The 23,187-nt window shown below is 45.2% G+C and overlaps 1 protein-coding gene across 5 annotated transcripts in view; it reads left to right on the top strand.

The window, feature by feature from the left end:
• The window catches only part of FHOD3 (formin homology 2 domain containing 3), a 495,595-nt gene that overhangs the window by 208,033 nt on the left and 264,375 nt on the right, over positions 1-23,187 (top strand). For all 5 annotated transcript variants that reach the window (XM_057527272.1, XM_057527271.1, XM_057527269.1 and 2 more), the window contains exon 5: positions 6,656-6,761. In XM_057527272.1, the coding sequence (XP_057383255.1) occupies positions 6,656-6,761 (106 nt within the window). The remainder of the gene's footprint in view (positions 1-6,655; positions 6,762-23,187) is intronic.

Genomic DNA, 23,187 nt, shown 5'->3' with positions numbered 1-23,187 from the left:
TCAAATCACAATATTTTTCCATATTTACTTCAGATTAAAAAAAAAAATCCTACTATGGAAGTAACTGAAGTCTTGTCTTCTGCTCAATACCAACCACTGTCTTCCTACCCCACCCCGGGTCCCCTCTCTACTGAATGTCACATATAGTGTTTATCATGCAAATGCACGTTTCCATACTAATGGTGAATATTCACCAATAATATGTGATATTCTTTTCTATGAACTGTACATGCATGTTATCATGCTGTGTGTATCATGCTGCGGCTTACTTAGTGAGAGCGGGATAGGTGTGGGCGTGACCAAGGTAACTCTGAGTGAGTAACCATTGTATGGAGGAAGCACAAGTTGCCCTGTTCATCTTCTGTTGGCAGACAGTTGGGTTCGTTTCCAGGGTTCTGCTGTTACAAACCGTGCTGTTAGGGACAAGCCCCCTTGTGCACGTGTGCAAGCATCTTTGTCGGGTTCTGTGTTATCCTTCTCTCCTAAACCTTCCCTCTGCTTCTCCCCTGGGCAAGTCACAAGCTTAGCGAAGAAGGCTAGGACAGGAGTGCAGGCAAACTCCAAGCTGTCACCCACAGGGAAGAGGGACAGAGAGTCAGGGGAGGAGGGTGAGGCCGCTGTGCCAGGCGGGGCAGGGTCAGGAGAAGCAGGATGAGGCTTCGTGGAGACGATGGAGCCTGCATTGAGCTTGTGTCTCTGTAGGTTCATCATTCTTTCTGGCATGATTTTAGACTCTAGGGTGCGGTCCATATCTCTTCAGTTCCCGTCTCCTTCACATACTTAAAGGATTTTCTGTCTGTGATAGTTCTAGCCGAGTGGCCGTCCGCTTCATGGGTGCCTTCCTGTCTGAGGGGGATTGGCAGAAAGGCAGGCCAACAATCCATCCCACCTGCACGTTCTTGTCTCATTTTCAAACTTGTTCAACCATGCACGCCCTCATCTTTTTCCCAGAGCAGAGCCCTTCTCAGTGACAGCGTTTCTGGAGATGAGTCCTCATTTCTCATCTTCCCACAGCTACAGGCATGACCCTGAGTCACCACTGCTGCCTCATGTCGCATGTCTCAGAAGTGCCTTGGGGTTTGGGGTTGGCCTTGATTCAGGCCGTTTCTTCTGGAAAATTGTAACAGCTGTCATGGGCACCACCTGCTGCTTGGTGCATCCTCTAGCTTCCCACCAGAGGGGCTGACCAAGTCCTTCTCATTGCTGGTTCTGTGTAGCCATCTGAGTTACGTCTGAATCTCTCAGTATAATGTTGAGGCCCTTCTGGACCTGGCCTCTGCGGCCCACCTCCCTGTCCTTGGCTGTAGCTGTCTCCCCCGTGATTGTGTTCTGGGGACAAGTCTCTTCTGCACCTTTGCCCCTGGACCTATTGCTTCTATCTCAGGATGCGTTGTCGCCCCACATCCACTCCCCATGTCTCTGTTTCCCATCTGGTGTCTCCTCCTGCCAGGGAGATCCTCCAGATGAGCCCTCACTGCAGTCAAGGGCTCTCCTCTATAAAGTTCTCTGTGCTCACCTCTGGAATGGAATTTAAGATACCACAGGGCGCATGTCTGAGTCCGGTCATCTGTGAGCTCCCTGGATTCCGTCACTGGGTCTTTGGAGCCTCACGCAGTGGCCAGTGCCACTGAAGCAATAGATGAACAAATTGGGCGAACTGAATACTCCTCTCACAGGTGTCTGTCTTCAGTCTTTCCCGGCTCTAATTGAGTAAATGCTTCGCTAGTTACTTGCCCCAAAGCTTCACTTCCCACGTGTCCATCTGTGTCTCCCTGCTTCTTAGCTGAACAAAACAGAACTTCTTCACCCTCCGTTAACCTCCTCCTCTCGAACTCAGATCCCTGACTGCACTTGGGCTGGACTCTCACTGTGCCACCGGAGGACCACACCCCTGCCACCCCTCACGCTAGCTCGTGCAGCCCCTCAGCCTGCCTGCTGCTTCTGTTGTTCAGCTTTGACTTCTTTTGAAACCTGTGTTCACCTCACTGAGTTGGTGGCAGAACCACACAGAGAAGAGCCATTCCAAGTGACTTTAAAACACTGCAGTTTGTGTACCCTGGGTAGGATATACTCTAAGAAGAAACAGAACCACACACATACGAAAATCAACTGTTTATAATATTCATATTGCTGGTGGTCGTATTGGTATTGCTCTTCTGATACTTGTGTGTGTGTGTGTGTTCTAATTTTGTCATTCTTAGAGTTCTTAAGGATTTGGATTCTTGGTGTGTGGAAGAAAGTTGATAGAAAGATAGAAGGGTCAGGTTAAAAAACTCTGGATTCCTGAATTTAATTGGAAGTATCAAAATGAACCCAGGGTGTTTATTATCTTAACAAACTTGCAACAAAGCATATTTCTAGCGCTAAGTTTATTGAAGAGGACTAGAAGCAATGACCAACCCATTAGCAAAATGCACCACTAGCACCGAGATTGTGGTCTTAAAATACAGAAAGGAACCAGAGCTCCCTGGAGAAATAGCTGACTCCAAGTCTAGCGTAGGAAACGGGTAAAATAAACCTGGAACATATTATTATGCAGATAGCAAGGAAGCTATCAAATACTACTAGGATTATTGCCAGAGGAACTAGGGAGCACATTGAAGGGTCTCCCCCTGGCTGGCTGAAGATGGACAATTAAGCATCAATAAGGATGATAATTACAGTGGATTAAAACACATCAGGTTTATCTGCATTGATGAGTGCATAATAATACTAAAGAATAACAATGAATTGGTCACCAGTGGAAGGAAGATGGTGGTGAACCAGCACGTTATTTTGAAAAATGGGTAAAATTTTAGAATCAGACATTTATCTTACTTTTTCCTGAATGAACTTTAGGATAATCAAAAGTTTAGTTGAGGGGAAGTTTTGCTTTTAAAAATATTCTAGCTAGCAAGTAAGAAGGAGTGATATAATTAGAGTATCAATTAGAATGTCAGAATTTTGCAACCCTGAATGAATGAATGGATCTAGGTATCAAGCATCAGGATCTGCTGACATGATGGAAGTGAGATACAATCAGATATTACATGCCTTCTCATGGAAACTTGCACTGCCGTTGAGGATGTGGTCAAGCCAACGAAATCAGCTCTGGATCTGATCCTGCCTTTCTATGCAGTAACCAATTTACAAATGATCTAGGACAGAGGCACATGTTAAACCACACAGCAGGCATGTAATCAACAAAATCCAGAATGTAGACTACTCTGTAGGACAAATGATCTAGTTTCTTCGACACACAAATTTCAAGGGAAAAAAAGAGATGAATTAAAAGACATTTAAAAGTTATATCAGGGCTTCCCTGGTGGCGCAGTGGTTGAGAATCTGCCTGCCAATGCAGGGGACACGGGTTCGATCCCTGGTCTGGGAAGATCCCACATGCCGCAGAGCAACTAGGCCCGTGAGCCACAATTACTGAGCCTGCGCGTCTGGAGCCTGTGCTCCACAACAAGAGAGGCTGCGACAGTGAGAGGCCCGCGCACCGCGATGAAGAGTGGCCCCCGCTTGCCGCAACTAGAGAAAGCCCTCGCACAGAAACGAAGACCCAACGCAGCCATAGAAATAAAGAAATAAATAAATAAAAGTTATATCAGCTAATTGCCACATGTGGCTCCTATTTGGATCCTGCTACAAAATTTAAAACGCTATTTTTGAGACAGTTGGAATTGGTCACCGACTGGACTTTTGATAATACTAAGAAAGTATTAATTTTTTATTATGAGTACATAATTTTAAAAAGACTTTCTGTCCTTTGAGGTACATATTGGAATATTTATGGATTAAATGATGTGATGTCTGGGATTTGCTTCAAATTAATATGGCAGCAGACAGGGTGGGGTGATAGATGGAACAGGATTGATATGAGTTGATTGGCACCTGGGGTTCACTAAATTGTTCTGTCTTCTTTTGTATATGTTTCAAGTTTTCCATGGTGACAAAGTTAAAAGATAAAATAAACACATGTCGGTCTTGTTTCACATCCCCTCACCATGCTTGTTCTGTAGTGTTGTCTCTCTGAATTCTCAGGGATGCTGTTTCTACCACTTATTCAGCAAACAAATATTCTTGAGCAGGCTTTGTTGGCATTATGTAGGCAAGGAAGAAGCCATTTGCTACCAAAAGTTTAATCTGTTTGGAAGACCACAGACCTGTGCACAAAGCAGCTCTAACACACAGGGCAGGGTTGCTTTGGGTATTGGGTGGATTCCACAGGCTGCAGTCTGTCTGGGGCTTAGATTACCTTCTCCCACACCCACCAGTCTGCACCTCCATCATATCTTATGTTTTCTGGATGTGGAGGTTCTTCTTGGAACTAGAGTTTAAGGGTGTAAAAACAGAACCATTGGTCATTTGGATTGAGGTGAATATTCCTTGACTAATAGGCATTTTTAAAAAATGATCACAGGTTAAAATATGGCTATTATAGAGAATTCTGAAATTCAAGGATAATCTCATATCAGTTAGTGTTAACATGTTGACTTCATTCTAGTTAGAAACCAGTGTTTTAAAAATCATTTATTAATGCCTGTGTACTTCAAGATGTGTGTTCAAAATCTTGTACATTGCCAATTTGGAAGATATTTTCTACATTAATCATCCATACACTTTTATTTTCTAAGTGCCTTATCTACATATGTGCATAAATATTAGTTAGGGTTCTGAATTATTTTTTATAAACAATGTCCAGTGCTTTTTTCCAAGTGCCATTTCCAGACAGTGAGCTCTCTGCTATATTAATATTAGTGATTAGCTTGAGTGGTTTCTTGAGAGCTTGTTCTCACTTTTTCACCATGAAGTCATGTGTGAATCTAGTTTTAAAGTAATAAACATTTGTTACATGCTTGGAAAAACTTTCTGACTAGACATGAGCTCATCTAAATGTTCACTTTTCACATATGCTGGTGGAAAAGAATATGGATGGAGGGAGAATTATTTTTATTTCCTTTATACATATGAGTGTAAAGTAATTTTCCAAAAACTCATGATATTGTCCCATTTTCTCTTGCTTCCAATGCCATGATTAGCTTAAAGTCTGAGTTAACACAGCTGCCTTTCATTACCTTCGGGACACAGCAGTGCTCCCCCCTCCCCCCAGTGCCCTCTGAATTTTGAGTGTGTTCTTGGTTCAAAGGGAGCATTTGCCTGGCCTGCCCCCTGCTTCCCTCTCCCCATCTCCCCGTTAGCTCACGTCCTCCTTCCATATAATTGGAAAATGCCATAAAATTAAAATGAGGGGCTGATTTCAATGTGGAGACGGGAGAATTATGCCAGTTTGTCTAAATTATTTTGTCTTTTTTGGAGATAAACCATGGTTGCTGACCATTCCTATAATAATAACCTTTCATTATTCCATTAAGCTTTCTACTATTTACATCACTGAGGTTTTTTATTTTTGCTCTGTTGTTATAATTGAAGATGCACGTATCCTAGCTGTGTTTGAGACAAGGCAGTGTCCAATTGAGGAAATCTCCTGAAACAGTAGTGGAAAAGTCCCTCTCAGAGCTCCATGGAACTTGGTACTCCAGGCAAAGGACTGGATTTGGGGGCTGGCTGGACCATAGTTAGGTCATCTTGGCCAAAGTTTTGCCCCTCTTAAGTCTTCATCTGTAAAGGGAAGGTAGGATTAGATCAGTGGTTCTTGAACTGGCTGCCCTTTAGGATTTCCTTGGGAATTTAATAGCAGAGCCTGGGCCCCACCCCAGAAATTGGGATTAAACCCATCTGGGCAGGGACCTGCTTCCTGTTCCTTTTTAAAGCTCTGCAGATGATCCTGATGTGAGAGGGTCAGAGCTGAGAAGGATCTGAGCACCTCTGAATCCCCTGCAGGGCTTTTAAAGCACAGGTTGCTGGGCTCCACAGTGGAGTTTCCTATCCAGTAAGTCAGGGTGGGGCTGGGTATTTTGCATTTCTAACAAGTTTCCAGGTGATGCTCAGGTGCTTGTGGGTCTGGAGACCTCTCTTTGAGAACCACCAGATTAGATGACTTCTGCGATTCCTTCCAGGTCTTTCCTTCTGTGACCCGGTCTTCAGGCTGACCGCCGTGGCTCTTTTGAGCGACAGTAGCTGCTCCAGACACACGGCCGGTTCTGTGCTCTGCCTCCTTGCTTGTCCTGCAAGCTGCACAACTTGGGAGGTGGAGAAACTGCTCCCCTACTTTCTCAGATACCATTTGCAAGACGCTCGGAACCATCTTTAGGGACTGTCTTTTGAAACACACGAGTTGCTTTGAATCCTTTACGTGATGGTCTGTGCTGCAGCCCAGTGTTTCCTGTGTTGAAACCCATCAGGCTTCATGTGGCTGGTCCCTCGGGACCTGTGGGGATACGGAGCCTGGTGGTTTCTAAAGAATGAAAAACAGATCACTATAAGTATTCCTGACAGTCGGGGGATTCATTTGCTTTATCTTTATTAGATTGCCCAGAAGGCAATAATTGGTCTTTGGCAAACAACAATGTGAAGACTGGCTGTAAAATTCCTCTGGCAACAGTTAAGATGCCTCATTTGAATAGAGCAGAACAATCTTCAGAGGTCTCGGTCTGGCGTCAAAGGCTTGTACATAGTTTTCACAGCCCAGCCTGGATGGAGGATGGACCGGGACAGTATTTGAAGTCTTTTTTTTTTTTTTTTTTTTCTCTCTTTCCCTGTTTCCTGCCAGGATGACAAGGATTTGGTGCATGAATTTGTAGTGGCTGAAGGTCTGACGTGTTTGATCAAGGTGGGAGCTGAGGCAGATCAAAACTATCAGAACTACATTCTGAGGGGTAAGTGACGCCGGGCCTGGGGCGGCCAGCCCCTGCTGCAAGGAGGGTCTGGGGTCATCTCCAGGAACTTCGATACTGAGAGCTTTTTGAAAGATTTGGTTATGGAGTAAGGAGATGAAGACATCCTGTAGCAAAAGAAGACCCCTTCAGGTTTTATCGATTCCTCGTAACTAATCAGTGTCTGAGTTCATTTTACTGACTTTCCCTGTAGTCTCTTCCCAGTTATTAAGAAAAGAACATTCTGCACACTAGGTTCTTTATAATCTCTTTTATTTGGTGAGGAAAGGTACACACCAAGTGGGCTTGGGTAAGGCCTGCATTTGAACAGAAAGCCCCTCAAAACCGAAGAGGCCAGTTATTTCCTGGGAAAAATATTGTCACCGACTTGGGTTATCACCGGGATTTCCTGTAGGAAGCGCACATTCCTCACCAGGTCCTCCTGTTTCTGACTTGGTAGGTCTGGGGTGGGCCCAGAATTTGCTTTTTAAAGAAGGATGCTGAAAGCTACCTCCGTAATTTCATTTTTTACAAAGTGGTGCGTGTGTGGTGTTTGAAGCACTGATGACCATTCCAGTTCATAAAGTTAATGCTCTTTTCAGAGTTCGAGTATTTTTGTGCACCTTCATATAAATAATTTTATTCGATTCCGTAAAATCTGTCAATAGGCAGGGCAGGAATGATTAGGTTGGACCATATGACATAGCTGTTATCAACCGTTTTGACTTACCAAAGGAAAAATTTAATATAGTTCAATGTTATCTTCATTTTGCAGTTGAAAAATCTGAGTCTCAAAGAGGTTGAGTGTTTGCCTAAAACATCACTTCCTCTAGTGTGAAGTCGAGCAAGGACCGTGGCCAGGCACTGGGGCATATCACGACTGATCAAGGTTCTGCTCCCCCTTCTGCATCTATGCCTGTAACTCCACAACTCCGTGTTCATATAAGGAAAAAAAAAATACCTCCTTTTCTTTCCCTCGGATGAAGGGAAAATACACGAAACGTGTGATTTAATATCAAATGTCCTTGGTTAGAGTTGAATGAGGCAGGCAAAACGAAACAGTCTCCTGCAGTTTCCTGTTGTGTTTTACCCTGAGAAGGTTCCTTACGTTCTGAGTTGTGACCCAGCGCCTCGAACTCTCTGAATCCTTCCCCGTTTTCTCTGCTCCTGGAGAGCCACTGCAACAAGGGCAAAGGCAAAAGGGTAAACTGAGGGCTCATTAAAAAAAATTTTTAGGGACGTATTTTTAAGTCAGTATTAATTGTTTCTGCTCATTTTGATAAATGCCAAGTGTGTGTGTGTGAGAGAGGGTTCCTCATCCTCAGTTTCTCAGCTCCATGGTGTTCGTGAGGCTGGGGAAGCACCTCCTTTTGTCTACCTTCCATCTTTCCCTGGGTATGTGGTAGGTCCTCATTATAAGCTGTCGGCAGAGATGCTTTATGGATGAATTTTATGATTTCTAGTCTCAGTATGATTAAAACATTTATATGGAAGCTTTTATGGTATGTGTACCAAGTTAACCATAAACTTTGTCCTGCTGTGTTGCCTCCGAATGCAGCTGTCCTTCTGTGTCTGAAGAAATGCATACAAGCCTTGATTCTCATCCTTACATTTCCATCCACACTGGCCCAACACCTGGAAGAGGGGACGGCACAGGAATAAGGGTGGGAGCAATTCCTCTATTTTATTTTCCAGGTGACTTATACCATGGATGCTCATAAGTTGAACCACATGGAAAGAAATACACCTAAAATGGCCTAATTCTGAATAATGGGTCCAAACTGTCAGCGTATTTTTTGCGAGGTTTAAAGTATGCATCATTTTAAGTTACAAAAAAAAAAAAGTCTTCCCAGTGGGTGCTGGTATGAGTGCACAGACCTACACACACCTGTATGGAACTAATAACCATCTACATGTTTATCTTTATTCTTCTGACCCTTACCTAGGAGTGTATATGTGCATTTTTATAGAGCCATCATCAGTGTAAGCATCTTTGTTCATCTGCGTTCAAGGCTGTGGCGAGGAGGGTGGCTCTGCCAGCGGTGGTCAGCCCCCTCTTATCAGGAAAGCAAAATTCTCATCAGGAGCCCCCCGCAGACCTCCCATGGATTAGAACTGGGTTGCATGGCCGCCTGTAGCTGCTAGGGAGGCTGGCACGGTGGGTGTTTGGCTTCCTGGACTCTAAGGGGACGTAGCAAGAGAGAAAGGCCTGCCTTTGTGCCTGCAGGTTACTCGTGCCTGCCACATAGAGGGACTTGGGAAGGAAAAACTCAGCCCAGCGGAGAAAGCCTTCCGGTAAGCAGCCCGGTGGTGGCCTGGCTGGAGGGAGAGAGGGCCTCCCTGCCACTGAGTGCATCATCGTATAGGGGCAGGGTAAGCTCGATGGTTGTGCAAGGTCCCAAATGGTGAATTGTGTCAATGGTACTTGCCGGTAATGAAAGATGGTGTTGACACAGAAACTTCAGCTAGGCTCTCTGCCCCAGTGTGTGCAGTGGTTTATTAATCTGCAGTGTTCTGATCTGCCCTGGAAAGGTACCAAAAGCAGGTAACGATGCTTGAGAATCAGAACTCCCAAACACAGCCAAGGGATAACCCTGCCAGCCACCTGCTGCTTCTCTGTCCCTGAAGAAAATGCCACCGAGGTAAGACCCTTACTTGCCTCTGAGTTTCCATTGCCACCACCAAGGCCTTGCCTTCTGATTTTGATTTTCCAGTGATGTCTATTTATTGGAGGCCAGACGGCTACCATCTGTTACCTGGGAAACGAGCAAGCACTCCCTCCCTTTCAGGTTATTACAAGACGTCCTGCTTTCCATGCAACCGAGGGGCCTTTGCATGCCCACCCCACTTTCGCTGAGTCTCAGGAGACTCGGGGTAACCAGGGCACTGTGTGCACACACATCAGCACATTTGGACATATCTGACTGAAGCCCGTGCCAGGAAAGTGTACTTCTGAGGGATGTAAAGGACAGATTTCTTAGGCTGTGACTTTTGTGTTTTGATACAAGGAAACTATCGTTTTTCCCAGCCCACATGTTGAGTTACCCCTTCCTGACCTTGAAGGCATGTAGGCTTTTTTAGGTTGTGATCAGCTGCCGGCAGCCACCAGACATTTGCAATCAAGGACAACCTTTGAATTGCCTCTTTGTCCCACCTCATTTTAACCAAATTACCTTGGGTGAAGGATGGTGAGGCCTGTTGCAGATCAAGAGAGAGAAACTGGGAAGCGGTTTTTAGTTTTGTAACTCACCGTTCCCCGGGGAGAACACATCATGCCCGCTCTGGGCCACCCAGGGGAAGCAGAGTGGAGGACGAGGGCGGGCCCCTCTGTTGTGGTTTGCACACAAGGCGGGGTGAGCAGGTTTAGGATTGGCCAGTTTGCATTATGTCAGTGGGCCCCGGGGCTCTGGCGTGTGAGAAGCCCACGTGGCTGCGGGTTGGGAGTGTGGACTTGGGCTGCTGGAGAAGGGGACTGGCTGACTTCTAACCAGAGCCTCAAAACTGGGTCCAGACAGCGTTGAAAAACTCTCTTACAAGCCGTAAGGTGGGCCGGTTGTCACAGTGCTGTGGGGGAGCATATGCCCTTCATGAAGTTTCCTCAGTTTCTATGGGACCATGTGTGAGCCCCCCGGATGCAAAGGAAACAAGAGCATTTGGAGGACCCAGTCCTTTCCACATATGTTTTTAGGACTCATTTAAATGATCTTTATTTTTGCACTCAGCCCTCTGTCAGCTCTTTTTTTTTAAGGCTCAGGAATCTGTTGCTGTGCGTTAAGGATGTATCTGCTGAGAGGTAAAGATAGGTTTTGAGTTATGGTGTAGCCTAGCGCTCTCCAAAAATGTGAGCCGGCTGCTGGGAGGAGGTCTTAAATGCACCACATGTAGAAGTAATATTTATCCGACATTATTTTTGGATGGCTATAGCTAATGATCTAAAGGGTTTGTGTGTGTGTGATCACCAGTATTTAATATATATCTATAGTGGAATTTTATATCTCACAATTATTCTTGTTGAAGTAGAACCTCGAGAGCTATATTCCTGGGAACTTAAACTTTCCGCACACATGCTGAGCCTTCACGATGGGCCCTGTCAGTCCCAGGGAATGAGCCCATAAAACCAGGCTATACAGCTCTGCCCTGGAGAAGCTCCCTGGGAGGTGCTGTCTCTGAACCACTATATGCTGTATCGAAAACGTCTTACGTGTTTAGAAATTGCATATAGGTGATCTGCTTTGGGGAAGAAAAGAGAAAGAGATAAGTAGGATCAGTGAGACCAGTTGCCTTTTCTGGCTATACCTCCAGGGAAGCTGCCTCTTAAGGGCTAGTTTTACATGGAAAAATTAGATTTGATCATTTCACCTAAAACAAAATACCCATTAATCCTAAAGCACCTTAGTCATTATCAGAGCTGGATAAGATCTTAGAGCTCCTTTAGCTCAACCCTTGCATTTTAGGAGAAATCTGCAGATATTTTATTTGCTCCTGTGTTTTTTAAAAACGTTTTAATGGTTGTCAACATTTAAAAATTGGGAGATTTGACATAAAAAAATCCAGATTTCAGGTGTCTTTGGAAAAACCAGAACCAGAGAATTTCAGTGCCTTGCCAAATATCACTTAAACTAATAAGGGGGAAATGCCTTGTGTATTAGGGGGTCTGTTAATGAGGATCAGGACTTGTGGTCAGATAGCTTTTGTTGGCATCTACATCACCAGGAACCAGGCAGTGATACAAAATGATCAGGTGGTAATCAAATGATGATTAAACTAACATCCTCCATCCCAGGAAAACTTAAAAGTTTATCTTTTGACATTTCAGAGCAAAAGAGGAGAGCAGAGGTTGGGTTCAGACTATAGATGGGGAGGGTAGGGAGGGGCCCAAACTGGCACCAAGGTGAGGAGGTGAGCACAGAAGGGGAAGAGCTGCTTACTTCCTGAATCAAGCATCCCTTGGCTGCTGTGTTTTCTACCCTCCAGCCTGGCCTGACTCTCCTCCACCCCCTTACCCTAGTCCTCAGGTGCACCTGACTGTCTCGGAGGGAACTTCCTCTTTCTTACCTCTTGCCGGGTCAAGACTTCAGGAATCAATCATGGCAGCCACATGGCCAGTTGTGTGGATGACACAACAGCACAAGTGTCCTAGCAGTGTTTGTCACCAGCCCCCCGGGGAGGGGGAAGTTGAGACCAGTGTCAAGGGCAGAATCTTCCTTCACTTGATGTTTCTCCTCTTGGTCAGTCAATGTGACAGGGGCCGTTTTCAGTAAGGAGTCATGTTGGCTGGCACAAATTAGCAACCCATTGGGCCAAATAGAACCTGCAGAGATGAGAGTGGCAGAGCATCAAGGCCAGTGACGTAAAGGTGGCCAAAGATGGGCATGGCCGACAAGAAAACTTTGTAAAAACTGAGTGATGTAGATATTTTTCTTAAAACAGAAATAGCTTTTATAACTTTTTATTGTATAATTTGTGAGCACACAATTGTCTGAAAAGCAAACAGCATAAAAAGGAAAAACATGAAAATCACCCATAATCCCACAAAACAAAGACCATATTTTACCCACCCATGTACATACTTGCTTTGCACATGCCTTTTACAAAAATGAAGCATCCTGTACATATGTTGTCAAACACGTCTCCTGGAAGGGAGCGGTGGACCTTGGCAGCTGGCTTTGTGATGGCTCCTAGACCTTGGCACAATTCTGTAACTTCTTTAAACCACTGCTCCCTCACCTGTAAAAGGGAGATAATACCTTCTTTATTGCAGTGTTGTGAAGCTTAAAGAGCTCATAGAAAGGTCTAAGTAAAAGACTGAATTGTAGGTATGACAGTTGTTATCAATAATAATCAATGATATTAATGCAGTAACTACCTGTAATGGGCTGAATTATGCACCCCTCAAATTCATATGTTGACGTCGGGCCCCCCAATACCTCAGAACATGACTGTATTTGAAGATAGAGCCTTTAAAGAGGTAATTAAGTTAAAATGAGATCATTGGGCCCTGATCCAGTATGACTGGTATCCTTATAAGAAGAAGAGTTTGAGACACAGATCTGTCCAGGGGGAGATGATGTGAAGACACGGGGAGAAGACGGCCATCTACAAGTCAAGGAGAGAGGCCTCAGGAGAAACCAACTCTGTGGACAGTTTGAGCTTGGACATTCAGCCTCCAGAACTGTGAGAAGTAAATATCTGTTGCTTAGAGTTGTTGGGTTCAAAGGTATGTACATTTTTGTGTTGCTTTTGCTTGAATAATTGCCCTCCAGGGATGTGTGAATTTATGTTTCCACCAGTGATCTCCATTTCTGCTTATTTACCCCAGGCCGGCGGTGATCATTTTTTTGTAATCTTTGTCATTCCTGGTGATTAGGGTGCATTTATTCCTACGGACCAATTTTATAGTCATTTTTATAAATTGGCTTGTAAATTTTAGTTGTCATTGTGTTAATTTTGTCCATTAATTTGGGAAGAATTGACATCCTTGTTTAAAAATTCAAAACTATTGCTTGCATGCTCTTTCATGGCCTGGGACAAATCCTTTGCAAGTTCTCCATCTAACTCTTGTGTGCAATGTCCATTTCCTTCTTGTTTGTTACAGAATTTTATGCATATCCCCCCAGGTGTGTTTGTATTTTTTTTTTCTTATTTATTCATTTTTGAATTGGGTCTGGTATTTACCACATGAAAGGATGAAAGGATTCTCTTGGGTCTTTTTCCTGTTTATTTTGTAAACTTGGTTTGGGAATGTCATCTAAGAAAGGTCTCTCTTGCCCTCCTCGTTTTGTTTCAATCAGGGAACACTCTGTGTCTTGGGGCCTGGGTTCCTCAGTTGTGGCAACCGCTTGGTTAAGACAGTCAGGCTCATGGGTGAGGTCCTTTTCCCTGAGGGAGAGTTTGCTTCCTCTTCCTCTGTGTTTGCATGTTGAAACTCTTCCTTTGAGGACTTAGATGAGTAGCATGCCTGCTGGACACTTGGTCTGTCAGTTCTGGGCGTTCACCAACTGTGGCGTGTGGGCTGGGGATGGCTGGAGAAGCTGGGCCACTCATAGCTGTGGGACGTGGTCTCCACAGTTTGTTTGTTTATTTGTTTTTCTTCTCCGCTGTAGTTTTTGAGACCTCTGCGTTTGGTGTCTCATGTTCTTTGTGCCCTGGTGTATCTCACCTTGGCCTGACCTTTCTGCTCACACACCTGGCACGCTGTTGGGGACATGGCCTCCGGGTTGAACCAGCCACAAACCTGCTGTGAGGGGTTTGATCAGGGCAGGAAAGCCACAGCCCGCCCTGCCTGGGGGTGGGGGTAGGCTGAGTCACTCCTGCCGCTGCTGTTGGTGTGTGGTGACAGAAGGGTCACCCCGAGTGCTCTGAGTGTCCCATCTGTGGCCCCTCTTGCCACCCTTGCCGTCCTCACCCTGTGTCAGGCCTGCACCCCTCTTAAAGAAATGGGTCAGGGAATAGTCTAGAGCTGCACTTATGTCTTTCCTCTCCCAGCCTGTTCAGGCACAGGGGCCAAAAATGGACTCATGCTGGTGTACTGTATGTCTTTCCCGTGGCCCGCATGACCATGGGATACTGTGGACTTGCCCAGCTTTTCTCCAGGACTTTCTCCCAGGAGAGGGAGCTGGTTGCTGGACACACCATTCCCCACGGCCAGCTGCACGCAGCCTCTGGTGTATCTAGATGGACCCCTCAAAGGCCGTGGTGTGTGGTTGTTACCCCAGTCTCAGGGCTCGTGGAATCTCTTCTTCACTTGTGCTTCTCATCGGTCATTTGGGTAGGTTGGTAAGAAGGGGGTTTGGAGGCTTCTGGTTGTGCTGCTATTTTTCTGGAAGTGCGAACTCATCAGAATCATCATCGCTTATGCTCTGGGCCCTGCCAGGCCCTCAGTCTTCAGCACTGCTTGCAGGAACGTGGGGTCAGGTGGGTGAGGGAGCGAGGGAAGACCAGAGCCGGGTCCTGAACTTCGATGGGACAAAGTGCCCTTTGTTTTTCCTCTGGGTTCTCAGGTGAGAGAGGCAGGTGCTGGGTTAGACCGCAGGTGAGGCAGGCAACATGCATGACCCTGAGCCCTTCGCCACACTGGGCAGCAAGCAGGGTATCTGCCTTTAGCATCTAACTCTAGGTGAGTACCTCCAGCTTTAAACATGATTTTGGCTTTTCTCTTCACTCCCTTGCAAGGTATTTTTTCCCTATAATTAGATGACACTTATTTTGGTAAGTTTACCTTAGAACGAATAAGGCTTTTCTTTCAAGTTTTAATTTTTCTGAAGTAAAAATCAATGATTAATTCTGTTCAATTCTGTTAAGTAGTACAGAAGCACTTCACAGGATGGTCTTTATGAAGCAATACACGGCTAGGTCTACCTGGTCAACATTATCCCCGACCTGGAGCATCATTAGGCCAAATCATGTGAAATTGCTGATATGTGACCATTAAAAAAAATTTTTTTTTTAAATTTATTTTTGGCTGCGTTGGGTCTTCATTGCTTTGTGCGGGCTTCTCATTGCGGTGGCTTCTCGTTGCAGAGCACGGGCTCTAGGCATGCGGGCTTCTGTAGTTGCGGCGCACGGGTTTAGTTGCTCCGCGGCATGTGGGATCTTTCCGGACCAGGGCTCGAACCTGTGTCATTGGCAGGCAGATTCTCAACCACTGGACCACCAGGGAAGTCCATGACCATTTTTTTTTTACCATAGAAATGGCAAAGCTGAATGGTTTAACTTAATATTATTATCATAATTTAAGCTTGACTTGTTCCTGGATTGATAAGATGCTTCTTTAAAATTCACCTCGCGTTCTGTGTAGAGTCACAGCCCTCCAGAAATTCAGGCCAGTTTGCAGATCAAGGTAAAAAAAAAAAACCCAACCCCCTCGCCAAAAACCCCCTAAAAGCCCTTGCTATTTTGTGCACTCGTGCGTTCGAGCACTTCACCCTGTCATAGTCTCAGCCAAAGAGATTTCTCCAGAATTTTCCTCTCCATTCGCAGCCCCCATCTTCTTCTTTTATCTGAGATGAGAAGGAAAAAAGAAAAACAGAGCTATTTGGCCATTCCTATGTGTGGAATTTTCCGCGGCTGAATCTCGTTGCTCTCTGTTCATCAGGAATTTTTCCACTTTATTTACACCGAAGATGTGCCTCTGCACTCCATTCTTCTCTCCTTGTTCAGTGGACTTTTCCAGAGGAACTGCTGACAAGGTGTACCTTGAATCACAATTGTTATTTCCTTGGCTATAACCTTATCTCACATATGGTCCTTTATACGGTTTCTACTTACAAATCCAGGCTTACTATAGAATAGAATGTCTTAAGCAAATTTTAAACCTAGCCTCAAACATGGATTAAAGTTATTTTCCTGGCTGGGATTTCCTGGGGAAATGTCAGTTTCTGTGTTCATAGATTCTTGCCTTTTGGAGTTTTGAGGGCTCTTGGTAGATTGGGCCAGCCTCCTGCAGGGCACTGCTCTTTCTCTGGGCACTGTGACTCCCCCAGCCGCTGATGTGTACAAGGCCCCCAAGCCCAGGTCACTCTGCAGCACCTCAGATCTGCGGACCTGGCATGTCCTGGGTGTCCCCAGTGCACCATGTCCAAACCCCAACCCGACAGCTTCACCCCCCGGCCAGCACCCCATGGCTCTATCCAGCATATGGATGGAGAGTACAGTCATCCATCATATTCGAGTACTACGGGGGGCCTCCCAGACCCCTCTCTCTCACTCACTCTCTGTAATCATCAACCATCAAATTTGGGCTCTTCTACCCTTCACCCCCTTTCAAGTCCTTGCATCTCTTTTCATTCCCAGTTTTAGAGTCTGAGGTTAGACCATCATTTTTTTTTCCTTCCTGATCTGCTGTCCTAGCCCGCTAACTAGTCTCTCTGCTAGAGACTAGTCCTAGTCTCTCTGCTTTCAACCCTGCCTTCCATGGTCCATTTTGCCCCCTGTTGCCTGGCACCTTCTACAGTGCCCAGCTTGTCTCCTCGGTCCTTGGCGTACATGGCTAGTGGCTTCTCTCATCCTCAGATGAAGTCCTGGCCCTCCCATGTGGGTAGCGCCCACCTTGGTCCTACCCTTGTGTACCTGTTCAGCCCTCTCCCTGACCTCAGCCTCACCCCTCCTCACCTGGTTCGCGCTTTATCCCTTGCTTCCTGCTTGTCCTCAGGATGAGGCTCAGATACAGTATTCTGCAGGAGACCTTCCACTGCCCCTCTGGTATTTTGGCGCTCTCTGCATACCCTGATCTTTTTTTTTTTTAACATCTTTATTGGAGTATAATTGCTTTACAATGGTGTATACCCTGATCTTGACACTCACCTCACTGACAATAAATATTTGTTGAGTATAGACTATAGCCCAGAGACCCTATGCTAATTCCCTGCACCATACTTGGCTGCCTTCGTGCCAGTTCCCATCCTTGATGCCAGGCACATTTTAGGAGCTCAGTGAAAAGTGGCTGAAGGAGAGAGTAGATGAATGATAGAATGTCTGCAGGGAAGAGAACTCACAACTCTTGAGGAAGCTGCTGGTTTGTACTAAGAATTCGACAGCCTGGACTTGCTAATCTGAAGCTTTAGCTCACCAGATCTTCTTGTTTTGGAAGCAATACAGCACACGTTGATTTGTTTTTGGTACTTAGAAAAAAATGCCAAATTATTGAATTTTTCTTTTTAATAAGCTTACTAGTTCAGTTCATCAATATAGTGAATATCTTGATATTTTTACCATTTTCTTTATTGAAGTATAGTTAATTTACAATGTTGTATTGGTTTCAGGTGTACAGCAAAGTGATTCAGTTATATATATGTGTGTATATATATTCTTTTTCAGATTCAGTGTATATCTTGATTTTAAATTTGTCATGATTTCCTAAGGTAAAATACGCACAAAAATGGGTTATACTTCATAACTGGTTTTGGTTCTCAAGGAATTATATACCTGCCACCAAAATAGATATGTTATGAGTTCCTTGGTGTCAGGAACTCACAGACTTTGTGGCCCCAGCTCCAGCCTGCTCTTTGGTGTCATGTAGATCTTCAACAGATATTTGATGAAAAAAGAAAGAAAGAAAGAGAGAGAGAGAGAAAGAAAGAAAGAGAGAGAGAGAGAGAGAGAAAGAGGAGTCCCCAGAGACATGACACAGAGCTCTATTTGATGAAAAAAGAAAGAAAGAAGAAGGAGAGAGAGAGAGAAAAGAGAGAGAGAGAGAGAGAGAGAGAGAAAGAAAGGGGAGTCCTCAGAGACATGACACAGAGCTCTGTCTATTTGATGAAGAAAGAAAGAAAGGAAGAAAGAAAGAAAGGAAGGAAGGAAGAAAGAAAGAAAAAGAGAGAGAGAGAGAGAAAGAGAGAGAAAGAAAGAGAGAGAGAGAGAGAGAGAGAAAGGGGAGTCCCCAGAGACATGACACAGAGCTCTGTCTTGTTTTCTGAGTGATTGTGGATAAGTGTGCAGAAGATGTGAAATGGGGGGACAGCAGTCATATGCTAAATGATGAAGTGTGATTTGGAGGGTTTTCCTCTGAGTCGGTTTTTGGTACCCTTGTTACGTCAACCGTTTTATCCCTTACTTCCTTCCCCCTGCCTCTTCTTTCCCCAGCTCCTGAAAGCCAGGCTCTGCCAAAGCCACTCCAGTGCTAAGCTGGCCTGACTCATTTCTGGAGTCAGTTCCCGCAGGCAGAACGGTGCTCCGTGGCCCACACCGCACACACTCATCTCTGCCCCCAGTGCCTTCTTGGCTCCAGGGTTTCCTGAAACACTATGAGGGCACCTGACTGTCCCAGAATTACAGCTCGACTCCTTTCTCTCCCAGGTAACCCTGTCCTTGGAGCTGGCCTTGATCCTGCAAGGGTTTAAGTAGGGAATAAGTTTAGATGTAGTTAGATAAGTAAGGGTTGTTTTTGGAGGAAGGGACAAAATTGTTGCTTTTAAAGGCAGATTAGGAGCAATGAGTAGGAGTTACAGGAAAGTGGTTTTTGACTGAAGACGAGCTCCAAGAAGAGAGTTGGAAAATGAGTTGATTTCTCTTGCCAATGTAAACTGATCAGTGGTGACTTTCTGGAGCATTCTGTTGAGAATTCTGAAGCCACATCCAGCATCAGCAGGAAAGAGTGCCATGACTGATTAGTGATGTCTGTCAACAGCTTGAGAGGTGGGGAGTGAGAGCAGGATACCAAATATGGCATTTGCTTATTCTGGGGAACACTAGACATTTTCGGAATGTTTGTTGAGTTGATTTCAGACAGGTGTGTGGGACAATTAGTTTTCCCACCACAGAACACACTGCTTTGCATTGGAAATGTCCCACCAGAGCCCAGGTTGATGGCCTGTTAGGGCTGCTAGGGTTGGTAGGGTGCTTCTGGGTGACCTCATCGATCCCTTCCAGCTCTGAGATTTCTGTGATTCTAAGTAAAACATAAAAAGCAGAAGGGATGGAAGCAGAGCCATTTGACTCTCCCTCTTCTGCATGTTCTGTAGCAGTCATTATAGGATTCCCTAGGCCACCACCAAGCCTATGTTGTCCTTTTTCAGAAAATTTCAAAGAAGACCATCTGGTTACATGGCATAGATTCCAGCCAAGTCATTGAATAGAAAGATAAACTGCCCTTAGTCATTTCGGGGCCAGCATTCAAATTTATCTGCAAGAGGTTGAAGGATTAGCAGGGTGAGTGTTGGTTTCTATCCAGGAATTCATCTGTTCATGGTGAGGTCAGGAGCACAGGGGACAGTGGTGGGCTTGCTCTGTCTCCAGAGCCTGAGGACTGGGAGCTCAGAGGGCTCACAGAAACATCGTGGGTTGGACTCACTACTTAAACATGGCTGGGCTGGAGAAGTGGATTGGGAGCTATGAGGAGAGGCCCACAACAGGGTCACCTTCTTGGCTGCCTTCTTGACTTCCCTGGTGTCTCTCCATACCACCGCCCTCGTCCAAATAGTTTCTCTCCCTGTGTGCACCTAGCTGCCTCGCACCCTTCGTTCCAGATGCTTTTCCTGTCTTTTCCACCAGGTCTTAACTGGAGGGTTTCAAGAAGATTGACCTCCTCCCAATTTTATATTTCGTTGCTTTTTGTTGGTTTGTGGCTCTAATTTGTCTCTGGTTGGAGGCCTCAGTAAATGAAGTTGGGCTGGTTCATTCATTCGTCAGTGAGTGTGACCTGATTACCTTACCTGAGTCAGTCACTTTGGGGCCTGAGTATAGACAAGCAGAGAACGATACAAACTAAATAATTACAAGTTGTGCTGTTAAGTCCAAGAATAAGGTGCTAAGGAGAGTAAGCTTAAATTTAGTTGGGAAAGTGACACACATACTGTGGTCAAGGCAGAGTTCTAAGATGGCCCAAAAGATTCCTTCCCCCTGGTCTATGCCCTGTATAATCCTCTCCCCTTGAGTGTGGACAAGACCTATGATTATGATGGATGTGTGAATATCACAAAACCATGATTAGGTTGCATTATATGGTAAAGGCGAAAGGGTTTTACAGGTGTAATTAAGGCCCCAAATCAGTTGAATTTGAACCTGTTAAAAGGAAGCTCATTCCGGGTGGGGCACGCTCTTCTGTTGACCTTGAACAAGCAAGTTGCCGTGAGTTCTACAGCTGCAAGGAGACTAATGCCGCCAACAACCACATAAGCTTGGAAGGCGAGCCCAAGCCTCAGATGGGACCACAGCCCCAGATGACACCTTGATTGCAGCCTTGAGACACCCTGAGCAGAGGACCCAGTTAAGCTGTGCCTGGACTCCTGCCCCATGGAAATTGTGAGATAATCAATATGTGTTGTTTTAGGCTGCTAAGCTTGTTATATAGCTAATCTGTTATATAGCAAAAGGAAGCGAATACAGTTACATACAAACAATTGCCATACAAAGCCATCTGGATGGACTGAAATTGGTACAAAATACCATGTGACCTCACAAGAGGCCGACATCTTGGGGAGCCATTAGGGGAAGGCTTCATGAGGACAATGACTTTGTATTTTCTTCTTGGGCCTTACAGGCAACCACATGCCTGCCGCCCATTCCAGCTGAGCCCCCTGCGGTGCCCTGCTGCTGCTGGAGTCATCGTCTCTCACGCTTTCCTGAGACCCCTCACTAGGGTAGTGGCTGCTCCCTGGGACCTCTCAACTACTGGTGGAGTCCAGGCCCGTGCAGTTAAAGGGCTCTGTGCTGCACACCAATGGGCAACTAAAGGAGAAGGTGATCCAGAAGAAAGTTCAGTGTTTCCAGTATGCCAGCATCAGGAGAGGACATGGAGGTCTGAAAAAGATTGGGCTGAGTTTTATTTTTCTTTTCTTTTTCTTTTTTTAAATAGTTATTTGTTTGGCTGCATCACGTCTTTTATTATTATTATTATTTTTTTTAACATCTTTACATGTTAAAAAAAAACATGAGTTTTTTCTCTTTAACATCTTTATTGGAGTATAATTGCTTAATGGTGTGTTAGTTTCTGCTGTATAACAAAGTGAATCAGCTATATGTATACATATATCCCCATATCCCCTCCCTCTTGCGTCTCCCTCCCACCCTCCCTATCCCACCCCTGTAGGTGGACACAAAGCACTGAGCTGATCTCCCTGTGCTATGCGGCTGCTTCCCACTAGCTATCGGTTTTACATTTGGTAGTGTATATATGTCCATGCCACTGTCTCACTTCATCCCAGCCCACCCTTCCCCCTCCCCGCGTCCTCAAGTCCATTCTCTACATCTGCATCTTTATTCCTGTCCCGCTCCTAGGTTCTTCAGAACCTTTTTTTTTTTTTTAGATTCCATATATATGTGTTAGCATACGGTATTTGTTTTTCTCTTTCTGACTTACTTCACTCTGTATGCCAGACTCTAGATTCATCCACCTCACTACAAATAACTCAATTTCGTTTCTTTTTATGGCTAATATTCCATTGTATATATGTGCCACATCTTCTTTATCCATTCATCTGTCGATGGACACTTAGGTTGCTTCCATGTCCTGGCTATTGAAATAGTGCTGCAATGAACATTGCGGTACATGATGCACCTGGTCTTCGTTGTGGCACGCAGGATCTTCGTTGCGGCATGCGGGATCTTAGTTCCCTGACCAGGGATCGAACCCGGGCCCCCTGCATTGGGAGCGTGAAGTCTTAGCCACTGGAGCACCGGGGAAGTCCCTGGGCTGAGTTTTAGGAAGAAAAGGGAAGTTGGTAAGCAATCACATGGGTCATCTTGCCCATGAATTAGAGATGGTTGACCGGGCACAGGGGCTCTGGGGCAAGTCTTCAGAAGTGGTTTCTGCTCATCTTCCTCCACATCCACACCATTCACTCCTTCACATGTTCACGCATCTGGCCCGTGCCCTGTGCAGAGAGCAGCGGTGGGAGGGGGAGGGCTCCAGCTGAGGCCCCTCGCCGCAAGGAACTTGGCAGTGCTCTGAGGATAGGAGCCATCAAGTGAGGATGGATATACACAAAAACACTGTATTAAGTTGGGCTTTGGATGAAAATCCCGAAATCCTGTTTTTTCTCTCAACTTTGCTTGCATCAGCATTATGTTTCCAAAGGTGGTTGATAAATTTTAAGTACTTCAATCCTATAGAATCCATTTCAAAGACACAGAAAACTGTTTTTCAGTTATTCTTTGCTCAGTCGTTCAAGATGTTTGCTTTTCAAAATTCAGCTTTTCTTTTTTTTAAAAAGAATCAGCTCAATGTATCATGTTTCATGGGAATTTCATAAAACATGAAATGTGGTACTTGAATCAATTATTCATTCTCGTGTAGGCAAAACACAGCACAAAGGTTTCTAGGCATTATCAGGCTTGAAAATAAAGGAAATATGTAATTTTAGGGTTTGTTTCTAAATTCCATATGGATTACAAAATCCCTCTGATATCAGTTGAAGTTCTAATGTGAATGGTGCTTGGAACCAAGAACGGCTGACCTTTTTGTAAATTACAGTTGAGATAGTAGGAACCTTCCAGACCTACTAAGAAGCACGATTCGTTCCCCACCTGCTTGGACAAGCAGATATTCCGTGGAGGCTTCATCTGGGCGCCTTGGCACCGAGGATGGGAACAATGGCTGATGCTCTTCGGTACCTGCAGAGGGCTCCAGGGAGCGTGATCCCATCTAAGACCTTTCCGGCTGTTCCCCCCGGCGAGCTGTGCCCAGTGAGTGTTGAGCAGGGTAGTTGCTGTTGGACTCTAAGTCAAAAGGCAGAGGCATATTGTCATCTGAATCATCTGGTCTAAATTAGATTTTCTGACTAGTCATGCACTGAGAAATAAGTATAATTTCTCATAAAAAGGGATTTCTTTAGAATATACGGCAAGTACCCTGTGAGTGTTCCTCTCATCTGACGAACCTTGGGAGATGGTAGCAGTGCTGCCTGTCTTGTAACCTGATGGACTTGAACAATGGCTAGTGCTTCTTCGCCCTTTGCCTTTGCAGGCTTCTTGGTCACAGGACACAGCAGAGGGC

This window comes from Balaenoptera acutorostrata, chromosome 13 (genome assembly GCF_949987535.1).
Source record: "Balaenoptera acutorostrata chromosome 13, mBalAcu1.1, whole genome shotgun sequence".
Taxonomy (NCBI): Eukaryota; Metazoa; Chordata; class Mammalia; order Artiodactyla; family Balaenopteridae; genus Balaenoptera; species Balaenoptera acutorostrata.
Note: the sequence above shows the minus strand (reverse complement) of the source record. Positions and strands in the feature narration are given on the sequence as shown.